This window comes from Sander vitreus, chromosome 4 (genome assembly GCF_031162955.1).
Source record: "Sander vitreus isolate 19-12246 chromosome 4, sanVit1, whole genome shotgun sequence".
NCBI classification, from domain to species: Eukaryota; Metazoa; Chordata; class Actinopteri; order Perciformes; family Percidae; genus Sander; species Sander vitreus.
The window spans coordinates 20,310,609-20,332,348 of NC_135858.1; the positions used below are offsets into that span (position 1 = coordinate 20,310,609).

A 21,740-nucleotide genomic window follows, 5' to 3' on the forward strand; every position below is an offset into this window, starting at 1 on the left:
TGTAGTCCAGTAACCCAGAACCGGTGACTTTGCACGAGTATGGAGCGCCGCGGGCTTCCCTTCGTGACGGAGATCCAGCTAGCTCACAGCGAGTCTATGAAGTAGGACACGCCGTGTGGCGAGGCAGCACCGGCCGCTGTCACGTAGCCTGCTGAGCTCCTGCTGAACTGCGACACACAGTCGGACAAAATTTGCAATTAGCCATCAATTTTCGTAAAACGGCCCATATTTGACCTCTACATAGTTGATTTCTCGCATAAAAAAGTCTCAGAAGTGAATTTAGTAATTAAATCGCGGACCTCTGGAGATCTGCATGACCCAGCTAGATTCAGAAGACTAAGCTGACCTCAGGTCAGTGGTGTGGCCTATGCAAATGTTGGGGCGTGACAAAGACTAGGAGTTGGGATGCTGACTCAGCTTCCAGCTTTGTTGAGATTCACCTGTTTTCAGAGGCAGTTTCAAAATGTGAGATTTGCAGAGGATAGGGGTATCAATGGGATTTTGAGCTTCTATGTATGTCATATTTACCCACCGAACTGTCGTTATTCAACTATGACGAGGTAAAATCGGTTTTGCATTCTATCACCCCTTTAACCCCAGCACTCCACTTGCCTAAACCTAACCAGACTGGTTAGTTATGGAGAATCTGTGACGTAACCAGCCCAACCAATGAAGGCAACGAGTACTAGCTACAGAGGGAGAGTTTAGGGTTAGAGTTAACGACAACATTTTCTTGGTCAATGCCATGAATGGGATCAATTTGGGTGGTCATTGTTAATAAAACTCACTACTAGAAGAAGGTGTCATAATAAAAGACTAGTTCCAGAAGGGGGCAGCAATACAACATTACGGATACCGGCTGCCATAAAACTCCAAAGAAGAAGAATAAGATAACGTTTGTGCCAAAGCCCATACGTTGCTTCCTCCCGCAAAACCCCGCCTCCACGTGTCCATGCATTGGCGCGCTTCACCTCAGGCTCTGGCTTTCTGCTCCTCCCCGGGTGGCTGTGGTGGTGGACTGACTCTGTAGCGGGCTCCGGGTAAAAACACAGCAGGCATGAGTGCGGTGGGTAGTGCTCGGTCCGGTTCGGCCGCTGGCCCGGTACAGCAGGGACTTAAAGAGGCTCTGATCGAAACGCTGACGGCCATCCTGTCCCCGGTTCAAGAAGTGCGCGCCGCCGCTGAGGAGCAGATCAAAGTGCTGGAAGTGACAGAGGGTGAGTGGTAGCCAGTTTCTGAACGCTAGTTTGAGGGAGTTAACAGGGGCTAGCTATCTGGTGTTCTCACTGATTAACGGCGTGGGCCTTTTCAAGCACCATGGCGACAGCTGTTTGCTGCTTCTACCAGTGCTAAACTTGGTTGTATTTTGCTAGGCTGAGAAGTAGCTAACAGTCGAAACGTTAGCCGGGAACTGTCTTGGCCCCCGGGAGGCCATATTTTCAGAAGTTAGTGATGATGACCAAGTTAGCCTGAAAGCTCGTGAAAAAAAAACAACGTGCTATCCTTTCCCGAGCTTCTAGGTGGTTGCCTTTCCGTGCTCAAACTGACGCGATCTGACAAGTCACAGCTAACCGTGCCAAAAGTGCTAATCGTTAACGTTAGCTCGTAAGTTAGTTACATTAAGCACATGGGGGACTGTGAGGACCCCGGCCTCAACAGCACAGCAACAGGGTGGACACTGGTTTATTCTTCTGCTCCAGTAAAAACATTCAGTGAAGTTACATTATCTTTCCCGTTAACATATGTGTTGGAAACTAGTTAAAAAGATTGTCATATTGTAATATAACGTTAATTATAACACAGTTACTGCTCTCGAGCACATTGAAATCTGATAACGTCACAGGGAAACGGGGGAATGACAGCAACAGATCCACAGCCGTTAGCCACCTGAATCAACTGTTTAGTCAACCGTTTATACATCTTAAGGGCGACAGCATGCATGTAACAACCGACTTCCAGATGTCCCAAAAGTAATGTTACTCCCAAACTGAATCTTATTAATTAATTCCATGATTGCTATGGTAACCCACGAATGCTCGACGATGACAGATTTTCCCGCGAAGATGTCTCCCAGGGGTTTCTCCCGCGGATCTGGCCACAGGCTGCCAGCCCCCCCAGCATCATCAGCACCATTAGGATGCACATTAAAGAGAGGGAGGGAAAAAAAAAAAATGTCCCAGAGTCCATACATGCATACATCAAGTCCATACTACTGAATATAAGATATTCCTACATAAACATAAAAGTGCCTGATCTGACCTGCATTACTGCAGTAACTGCCCAAAATGAGCTTTCTTGTTCAAGTTGTGTGTGGATTGAGTTAAAATGAATGTTTCCACCTGTATTCATCCATCTGTTGAATGATTGATGTATGAAAACTTAAATGTAAAATTTATACCAGCATGGGTCTCAGGTTTATAATTAGTTAAGATCAATGTAAAAATGTTAGGACTGAAGGTGTCAGAAAGTCCTGAAAAGATCTTGAGGCTAGAATAGTGTGCTCTCTTATCACACTCTAAGAAATTAAACCAGTTAAGTATCCTCTGGTAGGCAAATAAACGGTTGAACAAACCCTTTTCCTATTCTATTATTATTTTGTAGCAACACAATTGGTCTATTTCAGTTGTAATTGCCAATAAAATGGTTGTTAAAGGTCTCAATTCAGTTTTTACTAGAATTTACAAGCACCTTGTACATGAACTGGTGATTGGTTGTTGTATTTTTATTTTGATAAAGATCTCAATTGGGGCAGATGGATATAGTAGCTAGTAGCTGTCGCTTATACTCACTAGACATTACGTTGTCTGTCCTGAGATCCTCGTGTCACTGGTGAAAGGCTAATAGTGCACACTGTCTGTCGGCTGTACTGTGGTGTCGCAGCGAGGCCAACCCTTTCCGCTGGCCCCTCTCTAAGGCAGACGCTCTGTAGGACTGTCAGCACTAACATTGTCTTCTGGCGCCTGATGTCACTCTTAGTAAAACCCAGTGAGAGCATGCTGGATCAGAGCTGAGGTTGATGCTGATCCTGAACTCTATTTATCGCTCACACTCTGCATGCCTGTCAGCCCAGGTTCAAACTATTGTGCTCTGTTACCTTTTATATAGCTCATGGGTTGTTGCAATGTTGTTAGCCTTGGAACCAGTTAATAGCAACGTTGTCATTTATTGTAGTTAACAGGCTCACAACAACATACCTAGACATATGTCATATTTAATTCCAGCTAACAGGACAGGAATATACAGTTTAATGTCAAAGTGAAAACAAACTTAAACAATGAACATCTACCACAACAAAAGAACACGTATAAACACAAAATGTATTCAAGTTACTATTGAGTCGAGGCATCTTTGGCAGTGATTATAGCCTTGAGTCTATTTAAATTTATGAATTAATTAATACATTTTGCCTTTTTTGATATGTTCATGTATTAGAGTTTGGTGTCCATCTGGCAGAACTCACAGTTGATCCTCAGGGAGCGCTTGCAATCCGTCAGGTGAGTGTAAAAAGTAGACATTTGCAAGGGAGCAAAGGATGTCTAGCCCACACATATGCATGTCAAATAAAGGTCCCAGTTATTGATTATGATCTGCATGTGTGTTGTCCTAATGTTATCCCTATCCTTGTATACATGTACAACCTGTATCACTAATGTGCATCTTAACAAATATCTATAATATAATATCTGTCTTGTTTGTGTTTGCAGTTAGCGTCAGTCATCCTGAAGCAGTATGTAGAAACTCACTGGTGCTCCCAGTCAGAGAAATTCAGGCCTCCGGAAACTACAGATCAGGTAAACCACACATCACCTTAAAAACACTTCTTTTGTCGGCTACTGCCACAATTTTTTTTCCGAAAGTATTCTTGCACACTATTTTTATTTGACCTCAGAGGGCTTTTTGAGCCAAATGTTGTCAAACTCCTGTCATCCCCTTCCAGGCTAAAGCCGCCATCAGGGAGCTGCTGCCAAGCGGTCTGCGGGAGGCGATCAGTAAAGTCCGTTCCAGTGTTGCGTACGCCGTGTCGGCCATCGCCCACTGGGACTGGCCCGAGGCCTGGCCACAGCTGTTCACTCTGCTGATGGAGATGCTGGTCAGCGGAGACGTCAATGCTGTGCACGGGGCAATGAGGGTCCTCACAGGTATGTACATGTGTGTGTATATACACATAAAAACACTAAAGCTGTACATGTTTTTTGTTTGTTTTTAGAATGTAGTGCTCATAGTAAGAGCATTCAGGATAGAGGTGTGAATCTTCAACGATCTTTCGACTCAATTACAATTGTCATTCCTTCGATATCTCGATGCGTCAAATACATTTTTCTATTAAAGCCATATAGGATATTTAATTCATAGCTTTTCGAGCTTCAAAAACAAAACCTTCTGCAGTGCTCTAATACTAAATAAATTGGATACATAAAACTACAGCACTGAGCACATGGCACTTGCTGAATGTGCAAAACATAACAGAATATGTAAACAGAAATGTTGGCCTACATTAAATTGTAAACAGAAATAATTCATAATGGCTTGGCCGATTATCAATGCAGCCTCGGCCATGTCCACGATTCGATGCATCGATTTATTTGATTCATTTCAACACCTCTAATTCAGGAAGATAAAAAAAACTTTTTCCAAGGGCAGAGGCAGTGTTAATATTTAACATTAATAATGCTTATAGCACTATCATCAGTGCCAAAAGACGAGCATTTAAAAAATGCAAGTTGCATCCATCCAAACACCACAACTGTCATGTTGTCTGCCCTCAAATTGCTTTTGCCAACCTGTCCTATTTTGTCTCGGTTCACTTTTAGCATCTTTTATTTCTGATTTCAAAAGTAGTAAACACTTGAGGCAGAAATCCTCCCCCTGGAAAAATAATAACTCTAGGAACATGTATTTTAAATGTCTTTTGGTTAATGTAACAACCTGTTGTCTGTTATGTCCAGAGTTTACTCGGGAGGTGACTGATACACAGATGCCGCTGGTGGCTCCGGTCATCTTACCTGAAATGTACAAGATCTTCACCATGGCCGAGGTATTGTTACAACTCTATCACTACTGGTCAACAAGAGGGTTACTATATATTTTGGCATAATACAGTGTTTTACTGAGGGAAAAAAACACAGTAAAACAGTTGAATTTTCTTCAGGAATTTGTTTTCTCTGGATGCACACATTTTGTCAACCACTAGTGGGAACTGTACTATTTTGTGTTACTGATAATATCTTTAATTGTTCTGCATTGCGTTTGTCTGATAAGTTTCAGCTTCCTTTTTAATGTTCCTTGACTGGCACAGGTGTACAGTATTCGTACCCGATCCAGATCAGTGGAGATATTCACCACCTGTGCCAACCTCATCTGTGCTATTGAAGAGCTTGAGAAGGTGAGACAACAAGACAATATTATGATTTTAACCTAGATATTATATGCATAATTCCATAATCAATTTAGTTTGAATTAATTATATAAAAGAACATTCTTACTCTTCAGTAAAAGTCTTTTGCCATGGAAAAAGTTTTGAACTTATTGAGTTGCAGTTGATAATTTACTTTAAATGAGATCATTTTCTAAAAACTGATAGACTGTTTGGAGATTTATTTAAAACCGTGTTGTGAAATTGTCCTCATGTTGTGTCACATTTATATTTTGTATTTTCTACACAAAGGAAGTGACGTGTGTGTGTGTGTGTGTGTTGCATGAGTTGCGTGTCAATACTGTGTGTGTGAGAATACTGTGCCTTTAATGTCACTGTGTGTGTGTAGGGAGCAGCCAAAGCGTTGATCTTCCCCGTGGTGCAGCAGTTCACAGAAGCGTTTGTGCTGGCTCTGCAGATGCCTGATGGACCCTCGTCTGATAGCGGTCTTAAGATGGAAGTCCTCAAGGTGAGAGACTCTACAGACCAAAGACTGATTAAGTTAGTTGCTAAGTGTGAGCCTAAAATATATATTTAAGTTATCCAATTTGCAGTTAGAGTCACAAATTACGGTGTTTGTCGCATTGTATTTAAAAATTAGGTTTTAAATCTGTCTTTTTTTCCCCCCTCTCTCCCAGGCAGTAACAGCATTGGTGAAGAACTTCCCCAAACCCATGGTGTCCTCTATGCAGCAGATATTACCCATTGTTTGGAATACACTGACTGAAAGTGCAGCTTTATATCCTTTTACAATACCAAAACTGCGTATTAGCTAATCATTTCTTGCTGGGATAACCACCGCTGGCTGTGTTGTAAAATAATCATTTAGACCAGTGAGTGAAAACAGCTTCCATTTGGGGTGGAAAACAAATATGATAACTAAAGGTTTTAGTTCCTTTCTGGGCATTTGTGAGATTGGAGTTTGTGGCATTTTGATTGCAGAACGTCTTCTCTAAGGCCACGTCCACACGTACCAAAACAATCTTTTTTTCCCCCCCGTTTTCCCTGGCGTCGTTTCAAGAATGTTTGCGTCCTCACTACTTCATATTCCAGGCCTATAGGTGCCAATGTTTCTGCTACAGAAATTCACCAAAAACGGAGAAGAAGAGGCGGAGCATGTGCATAAAGCTTGCGCGCTGTATACAAACGGACAGTAGAAGAAGAAACCAAACAGCCCTAGTAACCCTAATAGGCTCAATATCTTCTCCAGCAGGAACACAAGCATGTAGTCCGCCATTGTTGTTGTTGTTGTTGTTATGAGATGTCTGCGCGGGATAAGAGGTCGAAGGCTGGAGGTCGAGGGGTGCGGCGATGATATCATCTATACGCAAGTATGCGGCTTCGGCGTCCAAACGAAGACGCAAGGACGGCGTTTTCAAATTTGTTTTTCACCCTGGGACCAGGTTTCCAAAAAGTGCGTCTTCCGGCAGTGCGTTTACAGGATTCGTTTGGACGATCGGCCAAAATTATGCAAAACGTGCGTTTACACCAAAAAGCGTTTCCGTGTGGATGGCCCCTGAACCACAAGTCCACCTCATTAGCTGCTCATTCTCTGGCATGGACGTGTCCCGCTTACTCGGCAAGATCGAAACACTTTCATGTTGAGAAAAAGTCTGAAAAAATATCGCATTTTACAAAAACTTATTTTCCGATTTCCGATTGAATCACACTGATTGAACCGAATTCAAACATTACATTTAAAGCAATAAGAGCAAGTGCATTCCTTAACCACATGTTCACTTATGTGAGAACAGAAGTCAACTACACGGAGGAAGTGGATGACCCTGTAGACTCGGATGGTGAGCAGAATGCTTTCACTGCTAACATGTAACATGTCTTTGAAAGTTTGCAGCATTTCCATATTATAAATGTATCACTTTTTTTTTAAGCACCTTTTTAATCTTCTGATATGATTGGCTCATTTTCGCAGGTGAGGTTTTGGGTTTTGAGAATCTGGTGTTCAGCATCTTTGAGTTTGTCCACACGCTGCTGGAGAACCACAAGTTCAAGAGCACAGTGAAGAAAGCCCTGCCCGAACTCATCTATTACGTCATCCTGTACATGCAGATCACTGAGGACCAGGTGAGGAATGACTAACACATGAGGGTGAAAGGGCTGTTTGCATAGATGGAAGTATTAGTGTAAAGGTTTAATATTTATGGCGATTCTCTGGCGTTTGCCCTCTTGTTTCTTTAGATTAAAGTGTGGACGGCGAACCCCCAGCAGTTTGTAGAGGACGAGGATGATGACACCTTCTCTTACTCTGTCAGGATCTCTGCTCAGGACCTGCTGCTGGTGAGATAAAAACCTACAATTTACAACAAATCTGTGTGAAAAATGTGATGGACAAAATGCAACATTTCAAAGCCTAAATTAAACTAACCGCTTTGGTACATTTTGTGCTTTCTTGATTTTTGTATAAATTTATAGCTGAGTGAGTTTCCTTAAAATCACCTTTTCGAATAAAAAGTATCTGAGGGTGCGTTTGGTCTCTATCTGTCAATCACTATTTATTTACAGTCTGGTCTAAAAATGCTTACTGTTTCTACACATAGTCCTGGAGAAATACGCCTTCTTGCTCTCCTTTTTCCTTGTACAAATACAGCCTCAGCAAACACACAAGGCATCTGTTGCACCATGTTGACCTAATCCTTGCAAACAACTGCAAATGGTTGTTTACGTTAGCACAGTGATTTATGTGGTGTTGAATCATAGGAACACTGAGCAGTGTGGTTACATATGTAAAACGGGTCATAAATGTAGAGCATTGGACAGGTTTGCAGTGGTTTCATAGCAACTCTTTGGCTCATCAGCTCACTTTGCTGGACTCCGGTCCACCCTGAGAGTGTGTATAATGATGGTAAACTTTTGACTTTTGCTTGCAGGCTGTTGCTGCAGAGTTTCAGAATGAGAGTGCAGCAGCGCTAGCAGCGGCAGCGACAAGACATCTCCAGGAGGCAGAGCAGGCCAAAAACAGTGGCAATGAGCACTGGTGAGAAGAGACTCTACACGAACACTTCTCTGACTCATTATCTGACTACATCTCAGTGTCTGGTCTATAAAGCTATAGTGCGCAACTATTTTATATTGATGAACGTCCGTCAAGCCAATGCCAAATGAGTTTCTACAAAGCTAATTAAGACTATTGGCTCCACAAAGCTCTCTCTGTATTTCTCAGTATGGCTGTGTTTAGAGAATATTGTAGTCTGGCGACTTTCCACGCAGAAGCTGGAATGATGCGTTTTAGGTCACCGCCGAGAAAGGACAACAGCAGCACTCAGCTTTGGAGACAAAGAGGACATGCATACATAAACTACAAGATGATTACCTCTTCTGAAGAGTCCATCATGTTTTTTTTTAATCCTCCGTGTTAGTGACTGCGTGGAGGAGGGGTGGGGGTGCGATCACAGAAGGCTTGCGTCATGTGGCTGCTCCAACAGTGTTGTTGTTGTTGTTGTTATTACTTAGAATTCCTCATGGGGGAGACAGAAACTACGCCGTAAAGCTTTAAGACTGTCGAATTTGAGCCCCATTCCTACTGTAATTTCACATCTGCAGACCTGTGCTTTTAAGTCAGAAGAGTATTTTCTTCTTTTTATATACAGGTGGAAGATCCATGAAGCCTGCATGTTGGCCCTCGGCTCTGTCAAAACAATCATCACAGAGAACGTGAAGAACGGTCGTATCCAGTTTGACATGCATGGTTTCCTGGCTAGTGTCATCCTCGCTGACCTCAACTTGGCAGGTGAGTCCTAGACTGACCCTCAGAAGTGATCAACCACACGGCACAACTTTCTGAAGTGTATGGGGATTGTTTTCCATTCTCTGTAAGTGCCTCAATTCCTCAAAAAGGAAGGAACACAAAAACCGAGAGATTTAATTATTGAATGAAAATGACACAATATTAAATAGTCTCTGACTTGTCTTCTCTCTGGTTGTTCTTCATTGCCGTCTCTTGTTTTTGTTTTCTCTTGAGCAGCAGCGTCTCCGTTCCTCCTCGGCCGGGCTCTGTGGGCGGCCAGTCGCTTCACAGCAGCCATGTCTCCTGAGCTCATCCAGCAGTTCCTCCAGGCCACCGTCAGCGGCCTCCACGACAGCCAGCCACCCTCCGTTCGCATCTCTGCGGTCAGGGCCATCTGGGGGTGAGCAAGCAGTGTTTTTAACTGTGCTGACACCCAAACACAGACTTCTTGTGTTTTTGTGATCTAACACAGCGAGCATGAAAAACTATCTGAATGCCAGAAACTACAGTAGCAGTTAGTCTGACACCTGGATCTTTTCAAGTATAAGAAAACAAAAAAAACAATATTACTTCATAAGCTTTCTGGCAGACTTAGCTGTCAATAAGGCTGAACACATTCTGAACCAACTATTAAGCATCTTGAAATTTTGAAATTGGACAGACTGATCATGATTGCATTCACGGCTGTACGTAAATATGATATGATATATAGGCTATAGCCAGTTAGCTTAGCATAAAGACTGGAAACAGATGGAAAAAGCTAGCCTGGCTCTGTCCAAAGGTAACAAAATCTGCCAGAGCCTCTAAAGGTCACTGCTTAACATTTTATATCTTCTTTGTATGTCTTAGCCTGACGCATTGACTTTCTAGGGTCTTGTTGTCACCATGAGGTTGCCAGGCAACAAGAAGTTGCTGTGCCCGGCTAAGAAAACGTTCAGAGAAACAACAACTTGTTGCTTTTACACTTTTGATTTTGCTTGTGTTAAACAAGATGTAACATGTTAATTGCTGAGCTTTAGAGATGCTAGGTAGATGGATTTTCTGACCTTTGGACTGAGTCAGCTTGTTTTTTTCACGACTTTATGCTAAATAAGCTGCTGGCTGTAGCTTTATATTTACCATTAGGGCTGGGTGATATGATGATGATGTATATCTTCAGAACCATATAAAAATGTCTATTGTTGTAATGTTTCTATATCGTTTCTATTGCAATGTCGGCAAAACCGGCAGCCAAACTGCGTTAATGGCAATATTTACGTCATTTGGACAACGCTTTACATTCTGATGCATGGTATGTTTTATTTCAAAAAGAGAAAACCCTCTGTATTTTTTATTTGTCAAGTATTGAATTCAGACAGGAGTAAACAAAACTAGGCTTTACCATTTGGTTATGTCATATAGACTATTTATTTATTTATTTATTTATTTATTTATTATGTAACCAGAAAACATGCTATATCATGGAGAACACTGCATTTTAGGAGTTGAAAGGTTTACTAATAGGGCTGCACAATATATCACTTTTTCTATCATCGTGATATCAACTGGCGCAATATACACATCGCGAAAGGCTGCGACATATCCTGAAAGACACTCAAAGATTTTTTTGTGTTAGTTAAAAGAGAACATCAGTAGAAAACTGCACTTTAAAACTGTCACTTTTTTTAGTGCTACCTTTTTTATATTCAATTCAGTGTTCAATAAAAGAATGTTGGAAATGATTTCCTTTGTATTAAATTCAACAAGCAATTTGTTGTATTTTAGCAGAATACTGAAAGCAGCAGAACTGACTACACTTTAATATCTGTTTAGATATCGCAAGGAATATATATATATATATATTTATTTTTTCAACAACATCGCATATTTTCCTCATATCGTGCAGCCCTAGTTACTAACTGATCAACAAGATGTTGGGTGGATACTGTCTGGTCATCGATGCCTACTATTCATGTCATTCTCCAGGTATTGTGATCAGCTGAAGCTGTCGGAGAGCACACACGTCCTTCAGCCCTTCCTCCCCAGCATCCTCGAGGGACTGGTCCAACTTGCCGCCCAGTTCAGCTCAGAGGTGCTCACCCTCGTCATGGAGACTCTGTGCATCGTCTGCACTGTCGACCCGGCCTTCACCACCAGCGCCGAGAACAAGATCTGCCCCCTCACCATTGCTATTTTCCTTAAATATAACAATGGTATTGCTATAGCTCCTCTAACCACTTCCTCTACCAGACTTCTACTACTTTCACACAATACTCTAAATTTCAATTTTTTTTTTTTTTTTTTCTTTAAATTTATCCTTTTGTCTTTTCAAGGTTATATCGAGGACACATGGATTGCTATGGGACTTAAAATTTCCCAGCTTGTCTCTAATATTTTTACATTGATTATCTGGAATCCCTTTCTGTTAGCAAAATGTAGCACTTTGTTTTTTTAGATTTTCCAGAGAAGACGTGACAGAGAGAGACGCATGGTTGTGATTTGTCTCTTATCTATTCTTTTTGCCCTATCGCCTCTTTTCTCCTCAGACCCTGTGGTGGCGTCCCTGGCCCAGGACATCTTCAAGGAACTGGCACAGATCGAAGGCTGCCAGGGCCCCATGCAGATGCGTCTCATTCCCACGCTGGTCAGCATCATGCAGGCTCCCTCCGACAAGATCCCCACTGGACTCTGCGCTGTAAGTAGATACTAGCACCTTGATATTGTCATCATATTATAATCATCATCTGAAACTTCACTTTGTCTAGATATGGCACCTTTTGAAAATGACCAAACTCAAATAATCAGTTCTGCTTTGCAATGTAATCATCAGTTTTTTTCCCACTCAGATTCGTAACAGAATTTGACTCTTTTGCTCCCCCCTCTGTCTGCACCACAGACGTCCATCGACATCCTCACCACAGTTGTCCGAAACTCCAAACCTCCTCTCTCAGAGATGCTGGTGTGCCAGGCGTTCCCTGTGGTGGCACAGTGCACCTTACGCACCGATGACAACACGATAATGCAGGTGAACCCAACAAAGACACAAGCACATGAATGCACCAGGAGAACACTGATGTTTTCCAGCAAATGTCATGAGCTCCTTTTCAGTAAAAATACCAAAATCAGTTAAACTAAAACATTTATTTTCATCACAAAGACTTGCTTTGGGTAGAAAATATAAAGAATACATATTACATATTATTGATGCGGATTAAAAACTATTGTAGGTGGCAACACCGCTCTCCTCATCAGGGTTTCCACAGTGTCTTAAAAAGTCTAACATTTCATAATCACAATTTGCAATAATCAATACTGAAGTATTGTGTTCTAGGTCTTGCATACATTTAAACTAGTCTTAATGTTCCTACGTCCATGTAACGCTACCTCCAATGCTCATTGAAATTTTCCCGCAGCGCTTTAGAATGTTTTTTTTATTTTATTCCGTGGTGTTGTAAGTCTTTCTTTCGCTATTAAAAATATAATTCGCTGTGTTATGACTACAAACTAGAGATGGCCCGATACCGATTCCGATACCTGAACTTGCATATCGGCCGATACCGAGTACCGATCCGATACCAGTGTGTCATATATTTTATGTTATATATGTTTTAACAACTGTATACTACTATCCCTGTATGGATGTGATATTATTTCTATCTTTGTTGTCGGCCTGGCTCAGGTTAAACTCTTTGTGAAACGTGAACAAATAACAAACAATGAACGCCCCAGAACTTTCTTTTATTCTCCAGTTTGACAGTCAGTTATAACGGAATAAGAACATAAATAAACTACTTTAACGTAGATTTTCTTTAGGGCTTTATTACGTGGTATCGGATCGGTGCATAAACTCCAGTACTTCCCGATACCAGCGTTTTAGGCAGTATCGGAGCCGATACCAGTATCGGTATCGGAACATCTCTACTACAAACGAGACCAACATGCAATTTATATTGCAGCCAATCAGCTTTTCCGGTTGTTATTGCGAGATTCTCTCGGATTGTACCACAGACATAAACGGATTTTATTCTTCAGCTATGGGGAATGCAAGTTTAGCGATACTTGGCTTGAAAAAACGTTTCAGACAATGTTTCAGGACTCTGACATCTGACTTTTAGTTTGATGTCGTGATATAGGTCTTAAATTTCATTCATAATGGTCTTAAAAAATTCTGACTTGGTAAAACCTGCAGAAACCCTGTCTCATTCTCCTTTTACATCTGCTCTTTCACCATTTTCCTTCCCTCTCCAGAACGGAGGTGAGTGTCTGCGGGCGTACGTCTCCGTCGCCCTTGAGCAGATCGCTCAGTGGAGGGACGAGCAGGGCCACAGCGGCCTCTGGTACGTCATGCAGGTGGTCAACCAGCTACTGGACCCCCGGACCTCCGAGTTCACAGCCGCCTTCGTCGGCAGGTTGGTGTCCACTCTGATTTCTCGGGCAGGAACCCAGCTGGGGGAACAGCTGGACCAGATCCTCCGAGCGATTCTGAGCAAGATGCAGCAAGCTGAGACTCTGAGTGTCATGCAGGTAGGGGCACAAGGTTGATGTGTGTAGGCATGGGCCGGTTACCCATTTCAAGGTATACCGCGGTTTGAAAAAGTTAAGGTTTCAAAACCACTAACATTTTCCGTCATACCGTTCCTAAGTGATGAGCTGTTTTTTATGAATGGTAGAGAAACTGCAGTTTAGAAATCCTTCTCCCTGCCAGTGTGCAAAAAGTAAAAAAATAAAACGTGGGGCCCTATCTTGCACCCGGAGCAGCGCAAAGCCCGACGCAAGTGTCTTTGCTAGTTTAAGACCGACGCAGTTGTCAATTTCCCTCGTTTAAATAGCAAATGCATCTTTGCGCCCATGGGCGTGCTGGTCTTACAGGGAGGTGTGTTCAGGTGCATTCTTGGCGTATTGCTATCTTGAGACAGCGGGAAGTGATCGCGCCATTGACCAACAGAAACCTGGTCTAAAGTCAATAACGCAGCATTTCATTGTTATTGACAGCGCTTAGATTGTTAAAATAGGGCCCTTTGTGTTCAATGGAAAAAATGTTGTTTTTTACTAAAAAAAAAAAAAAAACATTTTAAAGCTGTAATTGCAATACCATGAAACCATGATATATTTTTTTGACATACCATCAGAATCTCATACCGGCCCATACCTAGATGCGTGGCTGTTACTTCACCAACAGGCTGATCCATCTAAACCTGTTCCTGATGTGTTTGATAACCTGGTCGTCATTCTCTCCTGTAGTCTCTGATCATGGTGTTTGGTCACCTGGTTCACTCCCAGCTGGAGCCTCTGTTGGAGTTCCTGTGCAGTCTGCCCGGCCCGACGGGGAAACCTGCCCTGGAGTTTGTCATGACAGAGTGGATGAGCAGGCAGCACCTCTTCTACGGACAGTATGAGGGTAAAGTCAGGTCAGACAACCTTTCCATTCATCATTTATATTTACAAATAATTGTTTTTACAACATTTTAAAATGCAAACCCATGAATAAATTGAACCTCCAGCCAATGGTTGTTTATAAGCTGCTTGCTAATGCCCATGTCCATCATCTTTCCAAAACGGACAATCAGTTAATCACACCCACTTGACGCTGTGATTGGCCAGCTGTGTGGTAGCAGGGTTTGAACTTATCTCTCTCTCTGGTTCTCCTTTTCACATTCTTAACACCATTTTTTTCTATCACTTTTGTTGTGTACAGATGAGTGTAACACTATCAATGTGTTCCAAAAGAGACCGTTTGCAAATGTGTGAGGTTATCCCCAAATTTAAACAACTGTCACGGCTAGTTTTCCCCATGGTTGAACAAGTGTGTACAAACTACTTCTCATAAGCATAACTCAGCCCTCAAACTGAAACTGCTGGCACTGTGGCTCTGCTATTGGATGATACTGGCTAGGCCTGGTTTGGGTACTTGGCGTCAGTGATATTGTGATTTTTTTACAGTTGTTTTGTTAGGTTTAATCTTAGACAGGCAATAATTGGCAGTTTCTGCTTCCAGTACAACTCTGCTCTCACGTTTTGCGAGAACTGAAACGGATCAGATTGGAATATGTCATAAAAAGGCTCTTTTTTTTTCTTCTTTTTTTTTTTAAAGCTGCAGGAAGCAGAATGCAAAACAAATGACAGAATTTGAGGTAGAGTGAGACCTCTTCCTGCCACTTTCTCGCTCTCCCCTTTCTGTCCATCAAACCAGCAGAAGCACCGGCTTCATACAGTAACGTATCATCCCAGCTCCAGTGCCTCTGGTCCTAATAGCAGACTAATGCTGCCATCCGAACAAGGAGACGCTGGAGGATGTGTGACAGGAAATGTAAACACGGCAAACAAGCAAATGTTCGTGCTAGGCTAAAGGCTAACCCCAGCACACCAGCTCTCTCTGTTTTCACAGCAAATGTCTGCTCCCCGGACAATAAATTGGGCTACGTTTTCACACAATTTCGTTCCTCAATGTACTACAGTACTGCACTCTTTATAGATGGATGACACTAAAGTCGCTATCTAATATTTTAGCCTTAAGTTAGCTACAGCCCTGAGCCTTCGGCTACGGTAGGCTGAACTTTCACTGAAGGAACATGCACACGCATCTGCATTGGTAGAACAGCCAATAGGAACGCTCTCTCTAGATTTTCTAAAGCCTGAAAACGGAGCCAAGGAGGAGGTGCAGAAGTCTAGTTTACTTAGATCACTTGAATAGCAATATGTGGAAAGATTATTATGGAATGTTTGCCCAATGACACCAAAAATAAACTGCCTCCCCAGCTTAAATTATTTCTTTGTTTTCTCCACTGTTGCCACATATTTTAAACTTTTGTCATCTTTGTTTTTTTTTTCCCCTGCAGCACGGTGGCTCTCTGTAAGCTGCTGCAGCACGGTCTCAACACTGACGACAAACGTCTTCAGGACATCGTGGTGAAGGGAGAAGAGATCTACAGCCCTGAAGACGGCATCCGCACACGCTCCAAATCAGCAAAGAGTAAACGACCCGCAGATAGTTGAATCTGTACATCACATTATGTCCACACAGTGATATTAGGAGATGTAACGTACGTCCTGTTAACATTGAGCTCTGTGTCTTCGTGCTCTTCCCTTTTGTAATTCTCCTCCACAGACCCAGAGCGGTGGACCAACATTCCTTTGCTAGTGAAGATCTTTAAATTGATAATAAATGAGCTGTCGACTGTAGTGGAGGCAAACGCCAGCAGGGGGAACGCAGGAGACTGGAGTCAAGGTGAATACAAATACTAATGCTTTGATTCAACCCATGGCTTTTTGAGGGACATGAACACAATTGAGAGGATCGAACCTTTCTGCAGATGGACCTCTGTGTCTATTTCTTGTAGTAAATTATTGGCGGAAAGTGATGTGATCAATAAGTCAACCTAAATGTAAACTTCTGATCTGGAAGCCTTTTTAATTATTTTTTATGTATCGCCAAGGGCTCCGAGTTCTCATGGTCAACAGCATCAACTGGTTTGTGCTGGTTTCAATAATACTTGTAGCACAATAAACTTTTCAGAACCATTGTTGGGTCATGTAATATATCCACATCAGAAGTGCAGGTGCTGAACTTTGGCGACCTACTGGATTTAACCCATGCTGATCATTTATGAGCAACGTTTAAGATTCTTTTTTCGGCATTTTTAGGCCTTTTATTTGGATAGGACAGCTTAGACTTGAAAGGGGAGAGAGAAGGGGAATGACCTGCAGCAAAGGGCCACAAGTCAGAGTCGACCCTGCGGCCGCTGCGTCCAGGAGTAAACCTCTATATATGGGCGCCCGCTCTACCAGGTGAGCTAACCAGGGGCCCATGAGCAAAGTTTTTTGGGGGAATCAATCAATGTAATGTTCCCTCTCAGGTCAACTTTTACTACAAAATAGTTGCGACAGTGTTTTTGTTGTTGTTGTTATTGTCATATTTGGCAGGTGAAGCCCTGGACTTGCTGAAATATTGCAGAGTTGTTGTATTTGTTGCCTGTAAACAATGTCTGCTGAATAGGACAGCAGACCTCTTCAATCACCAGCTGTTGTTTGTCTCAGATTCCAGCGGTATGTGGGAGGGGGAGGATGAGGGGGAGGATGAAGAGGAGGAAGATGAAGGCCTTGCAGGGCAGCTGCTTTCTGATCTCATCGCCTCCAACAAATACGGTACTAGTATCGCCCCAGTGCTTCAGCTATTCCTGTATTTTGTCTTCAGTTCCACTTCTTGCTCATACTGTTACGGTAGAACTTTGTTTACAGGCACTAAGTTTCCGTATCCTGGTGTGTTCCTGTCTCACAGATGATGATTATTACGAGGACGATGAGGAGGATGATCCAGATGCTTTGAAAGACCCCATATATCAGATTGATTTGCAGGTATACTAACTCTAAACTTTCACATATTTCAAATACTTCCATTTGTCAGGTAGCAGCAGGGACTAATGAGTCAGGACAGTCCTTCAGCTGGAGGATCGCAGTTTAAGCACTTTGCGGAAGATTTGTGCTAATAGTGGTGGGTGTTATGGTGAAAATCATCTTACGATATGTTTAATTTTGTGTTGTGATATCAAAATACAGTCAGGTCCATAAATATTGGGACATTGACACAATTCTAATCTTTTTGGCTCTATACACCACCACAATGGAGTTGAAATGAAACGAACAATATGTGCTTTAACTGCAGACTTTCAGCTTTAATTTGAGGGTATTTACATCCAAATCAGGTGAACGGTGTAGGAATTACAACAGTTTGTATATGTGCCTCCCACTTTTTAAGGGACCAAAAGTAATGGGACAGATTAACAATCATAAATCAAACTTTCACTTTTTAATACTTGGTTGCAAATCCTTTGCAATCAATTACAGCCTGAAGTCTGGAACACATAGACATCACCAGACGCTGGGTTTCATCCCTGGTGATGCTCTGCCAGGCCTGTACTGCAACTGTCTTCAGTTCCTGCTTATTCTTGGGGCATTTTCCCTTCAGTTTTGTCTTCAGCAAGTGAAATGCATGCTCAATCGATTTAGGTCAGGTGATTGACTTGGCCATTGCATAACATTCCACTTCTTTCCCTTAAAAAACTCTTTGGTTGCTTTCGCAGTATGCTTCGGGTCATTGTCCATCTGCACTGTGAAGCGCCGTCCAATGAGTTCTGAAGCATTTGGCTGAATATGAGCAGATAATATTGCCCGAAACACTTCAGAATTCATCCTGCTGCTGCTTTTGTCAGCAGTCACATCATCAATAAATACAAGAGAACCAGTTCCATTGGCAGCCATACATGCCCACGCCATGACACTACCACCACCATACTTCACTGATGAGGTGGTATGCTTTGGATCATGAGCAGTTCCTTTCCTTCTCCATACTCTTCTCTTCCCATCACTCTAGTACAAGTTGATCTTTGTCTCATCTGTCCATAGGATGTTGTTCCAGAAATGTGAAGGCTTTTTTAGATGTTGTTTGGCAAACTCTAATCTGGCCTTCCTGTTTTTGAGGCTCACCAATGGTTTTACATCTTGTAGTAAACCCTCTGTATTCACTCTGGTGAAGTCTTCTCTTGATTGTTGACTTTGACACACATACACCTACCTCCTGGAGAGTGTTCTTGATCTGGCCAACTGTTGTGAAGGGTGTTTTCTTCACCAGGAAAGTATTCTTCGGTCATCCACCACAGTTGTTTTCCGTGGTCTTCCGGGTCTTTTGGTGTTGCTGAGCTCACCGGTGCGTTCTTTCTTTTTAAGAATGTTCCAAACAGTTGATTTGGCCACACCTAATGTTTTTGCTATCTCTCTGATGGGTTTGTTTAGATTTTTCAGCCTAATGATGGCTTGCTTCACTGATAGTGACCGCTCTTTGGATCTCATATTGAGAGTTGACAGCAACAGATTCCAAATGCAAATAGCACACTTGAAATGAACTCTGGACCTTTTATCTGCTCCTTGTAAATGGGATAATGAGGGAATAACACACACCTGGCCATGGAACAGCTGAGCAGCCAATTGTCCCATTACTTTTGGTCCCTTAAAAAGTGGGAGGCACATATACAAACTGTTGTAATTCCTACACTGTTCACCTGATTTGGATGTAAATACCCTCAAATTAAAGCTGAAAGTCTGCAGTTAAAGCACATCTTGTTCGTTTCATTTCAACTCCATTGTGGTGGTGTATAGAGCCAAAAAGATTATAATTGTGTCGATGTCCCAATATTTATGGACCTGACTGTATATCGTGATTTAGTCAATTTTCTGTAAAAACAATTCAGAAACTGTTTATGGATATGGATGGAAGTAGCTACATGAAAATGTCTGTTTATTCCTGCTAATAACTAGCAGGTACTTCACTACTTCCAGTATTGCCATTAGGAGTCCTTCTCACTGTACTTGCAGCATTGCCTAATACACACAGATATTAAAGTGCTAGTCGAGACTGTGTAAACCTCATGGCAAAATCTCTGATGGTAGACAAATATACAAGTATATATTGTCTCTTGGTTTATATTGTCATGTTGGCCGACCCTATGTGCGAGGTGTTAAATAGCATAAAGATAGCATAGATAACACCATGCTGGTCAGTGAATTTAATATATGCCCAAGTGTACAGAATATAAAACCTTATAGCCTATCATGTGCATACGAATGCATGTCAATGTAATTGTCTGCAAACACAGTGAATTGTAGGGGATGTAAAGTCATCGTAAACCCCTCCCCTACAGCACTTATGTTATTGTGAAACCTTTTATGGTCTTTTAAAAGTCACTATAAATGCTTTCCGGGAAGAGCCAGCCCTTCAGAATGGCTGCAGCCATCTTCACCAGTGTGTGAGTGTCCAATCAGATCAGAAGATGCCCCAATAATAAAAAGGTTTTAGGGTGAAATGGTGCCATCCTGGCCGGATTAGTCTTTAAAGATGAAGTGTGCGGTTTATACAACTGCTGATGAAACATTGTTACTTGATTATGCAGCATTATTAAACAGGATTTGCCTAAATGTCTTTTTATAACACTGCTGCCATTATAATTGACCTGCACTGTATCACCTGTCCTTTCCCAGGCTTACCTGACAGACTTCCTGACACAGTTCGCCCAGCAGCCATGTTACAGCATGTTCTCAGGCCACCTCAACACAGCCGAGAGACAAACCCTGCAGTCTATAGGCCTCTAGCCCCGCCGTCTGCTGCTCCAACACATCTTCTTCCATCTAAGCTCTCTCCTAATGCCCCATCACTTATGCGCTCATGATGAATTGACAACATAGCAAAGAAAAAAGAGAAATGGGATGATGGCCCTGGCGGAGGAAGGAGCCGGGTTAAAAGAGATGGACATGCACTTGCCCACAACGCCCCTGTTTCTACGTACTTGTGATGGGATGAAGGACTTTGCAGATGTTAAAGCGATGAGGATGAAGAGGTGAGAGACTGCCCAGGTCTGTTCCTGAAGAAGGTCCGAGGACTCACCATTTAAGAGTAATTTCAGACTGGACGAAAGGAATTGAATAAAAAGGTTGAGGCTTCACAGTGAGACAGGCAAAACATGAAATATGAACAGACTATTTTGCCATGTCCTATTTGTAACTTAGCCCGTTATTTTTGTGTTTCTGTATAAACAGAGTAAAAATGCAACATGGAAAACCCTTCCAAGAGACTTTACATTGATTGAAGGAAAGTCAAACAAAAACAAACATCGGGATCTTTGGGGAAGGGAGAGAAACTTTGACAGCCTTTTTATTCCAGAAAAACGTTGACTGTTTCTGACAGGAAATGAAAAGCTCTTCGACCAGCTGTCATGTCTAGGGCTTTGTTGGGTATTTTGGAAATTCACACGGTTGCCATGGTGATTCACAGCCTGTTCATTTCCTTGTACACCCATTGAAATTTGGGATGGAGAAATTTCTAAATAAAAGTCCCGAAAGGACAACATTTCCAGATTCCTCTCTTGTCTCCCTGAGCTGTAAATAATAATACATGCAGGTTCTTATAATCCCGTTTTTAATGAAATCCGTTATTTAAAACTGAAAAATACATGTTCTTTCACCTCAGAGGATACAATCACTTGTTACGCTGTCCCAGACTGGCATCTTACTGAGCTGCATACATTTTTTCCCCCCTATTTAGGGAAAATTAAAACTGAGTGTTCAAAGTATATTTAGTCTTTTATAAGCAATATATAAACATTTAATCTGACAGAAAGTTAGTTTTATAAGGCTTACCTACTGCACCTTTTAATGAACACATATCTGCATACAACTACATTATAATGTGTTATAAATCATTTAATAAATATTTATATACTGCATAAAGTGAAGTGTTTATGTTCTGGTGTGACTTATCCTTGGGACAGATGTTAACATGTGCATGATGAAAGCATTATTGTTAAAAGTTGAATGATAAAGCTGTGGTGAAAATAACAATCCATAAGAATATAATAAATTGTTGATACTTCTGTTATGCAATATAACTGTATTTACTGATAAAACATGGACATAATGCTACATTTTGTCAGGCTGGAAATGTTATAAATATTAAAGACATAAATTTCCTCAGAATTAAAAATCACGTATCCAGTTTAAGGGTGTGGAAGAGTGAAACATCCTGTATGTTTTAGGAGAATATTGGTAAGAAGAATGTGGCCA

General features: G+C 41.9%; 1 protein-coding gene across 1 annotated transcript; it reads left to right on the forward strand.

Moving 5' to 3' along the window:
• Window positions 1-911: 911 nt before the first annotated feature.
• ipo9 (importin 9) lies at window positions 912-21,033 on the forward strand. Its single transcript, XM_078248945.1, has 24 exons — window positions 912-1,217; window positions 3,433-3,494; window positions 3,705-3,791; window positions 3,938-4,139; window positions 4,947-5,035; window positions 5,297-5,383; window positions 5,763-5,882; window positions 6,052-6,152; window positions 7,154-7,212; window positions 7,344-7,495; window positions 7,610-7,708; window positions 8,299-8,405; window positions 9,019-9,158; window positions 9,393-9,555; window positions 11,121-11,347; window positions 11,681-11,829; window positions 12,031-12,159; window positions 13,383-13,658; window positions 14,376-14,542; window positions 15,971-16,104; window positions 16,240-16,359; window positions 17,169-17,276; window positions 17,410-17,486; window positions 20,163-21,033. The coding sequence occupies exons 1-24, from the start codon at window positions 1,058-1,060 to the stop codon at window positions 20,271-20,273; spliced, it is 3,126 nt and encodes a 1,041-aa protein (XP_078105071.1). The 5' UTR covers window positions 912-1,057; the 3' UTR covers window positions 20,274-21,033.
• Window positions 21,034-21,740: the final 707 nt, after the last annotated feature.

What these genes read in the sequence shown, in the direction of transcription:
- ipo9 (XM_078248945.1), top strand. Translation starts at nt 1,058, where the DNA reads ATGAGTGCGGTGGGTAGTGCTCGGTCCGGTTCGGCCGCTGGCCCGGTA. An exon ending in CTCCGGAAACTACAGATCAG is followed by an intron (nt 3,792 to 3,937) that starts GTAAACCACACA and finishes ATCCCCTTCCAG; the next exon opens with GCTAAAGCCGCCATCAGGGA. An exon ending in GGCAATGAGGGTCCTCACAG is followed by an intron (nt 4,140 to 4,946) that starts GTATGTACATGT and finishes TGTTATGTCCAG; the next exon opens with AGTTTACTCGGGAGGTGACT.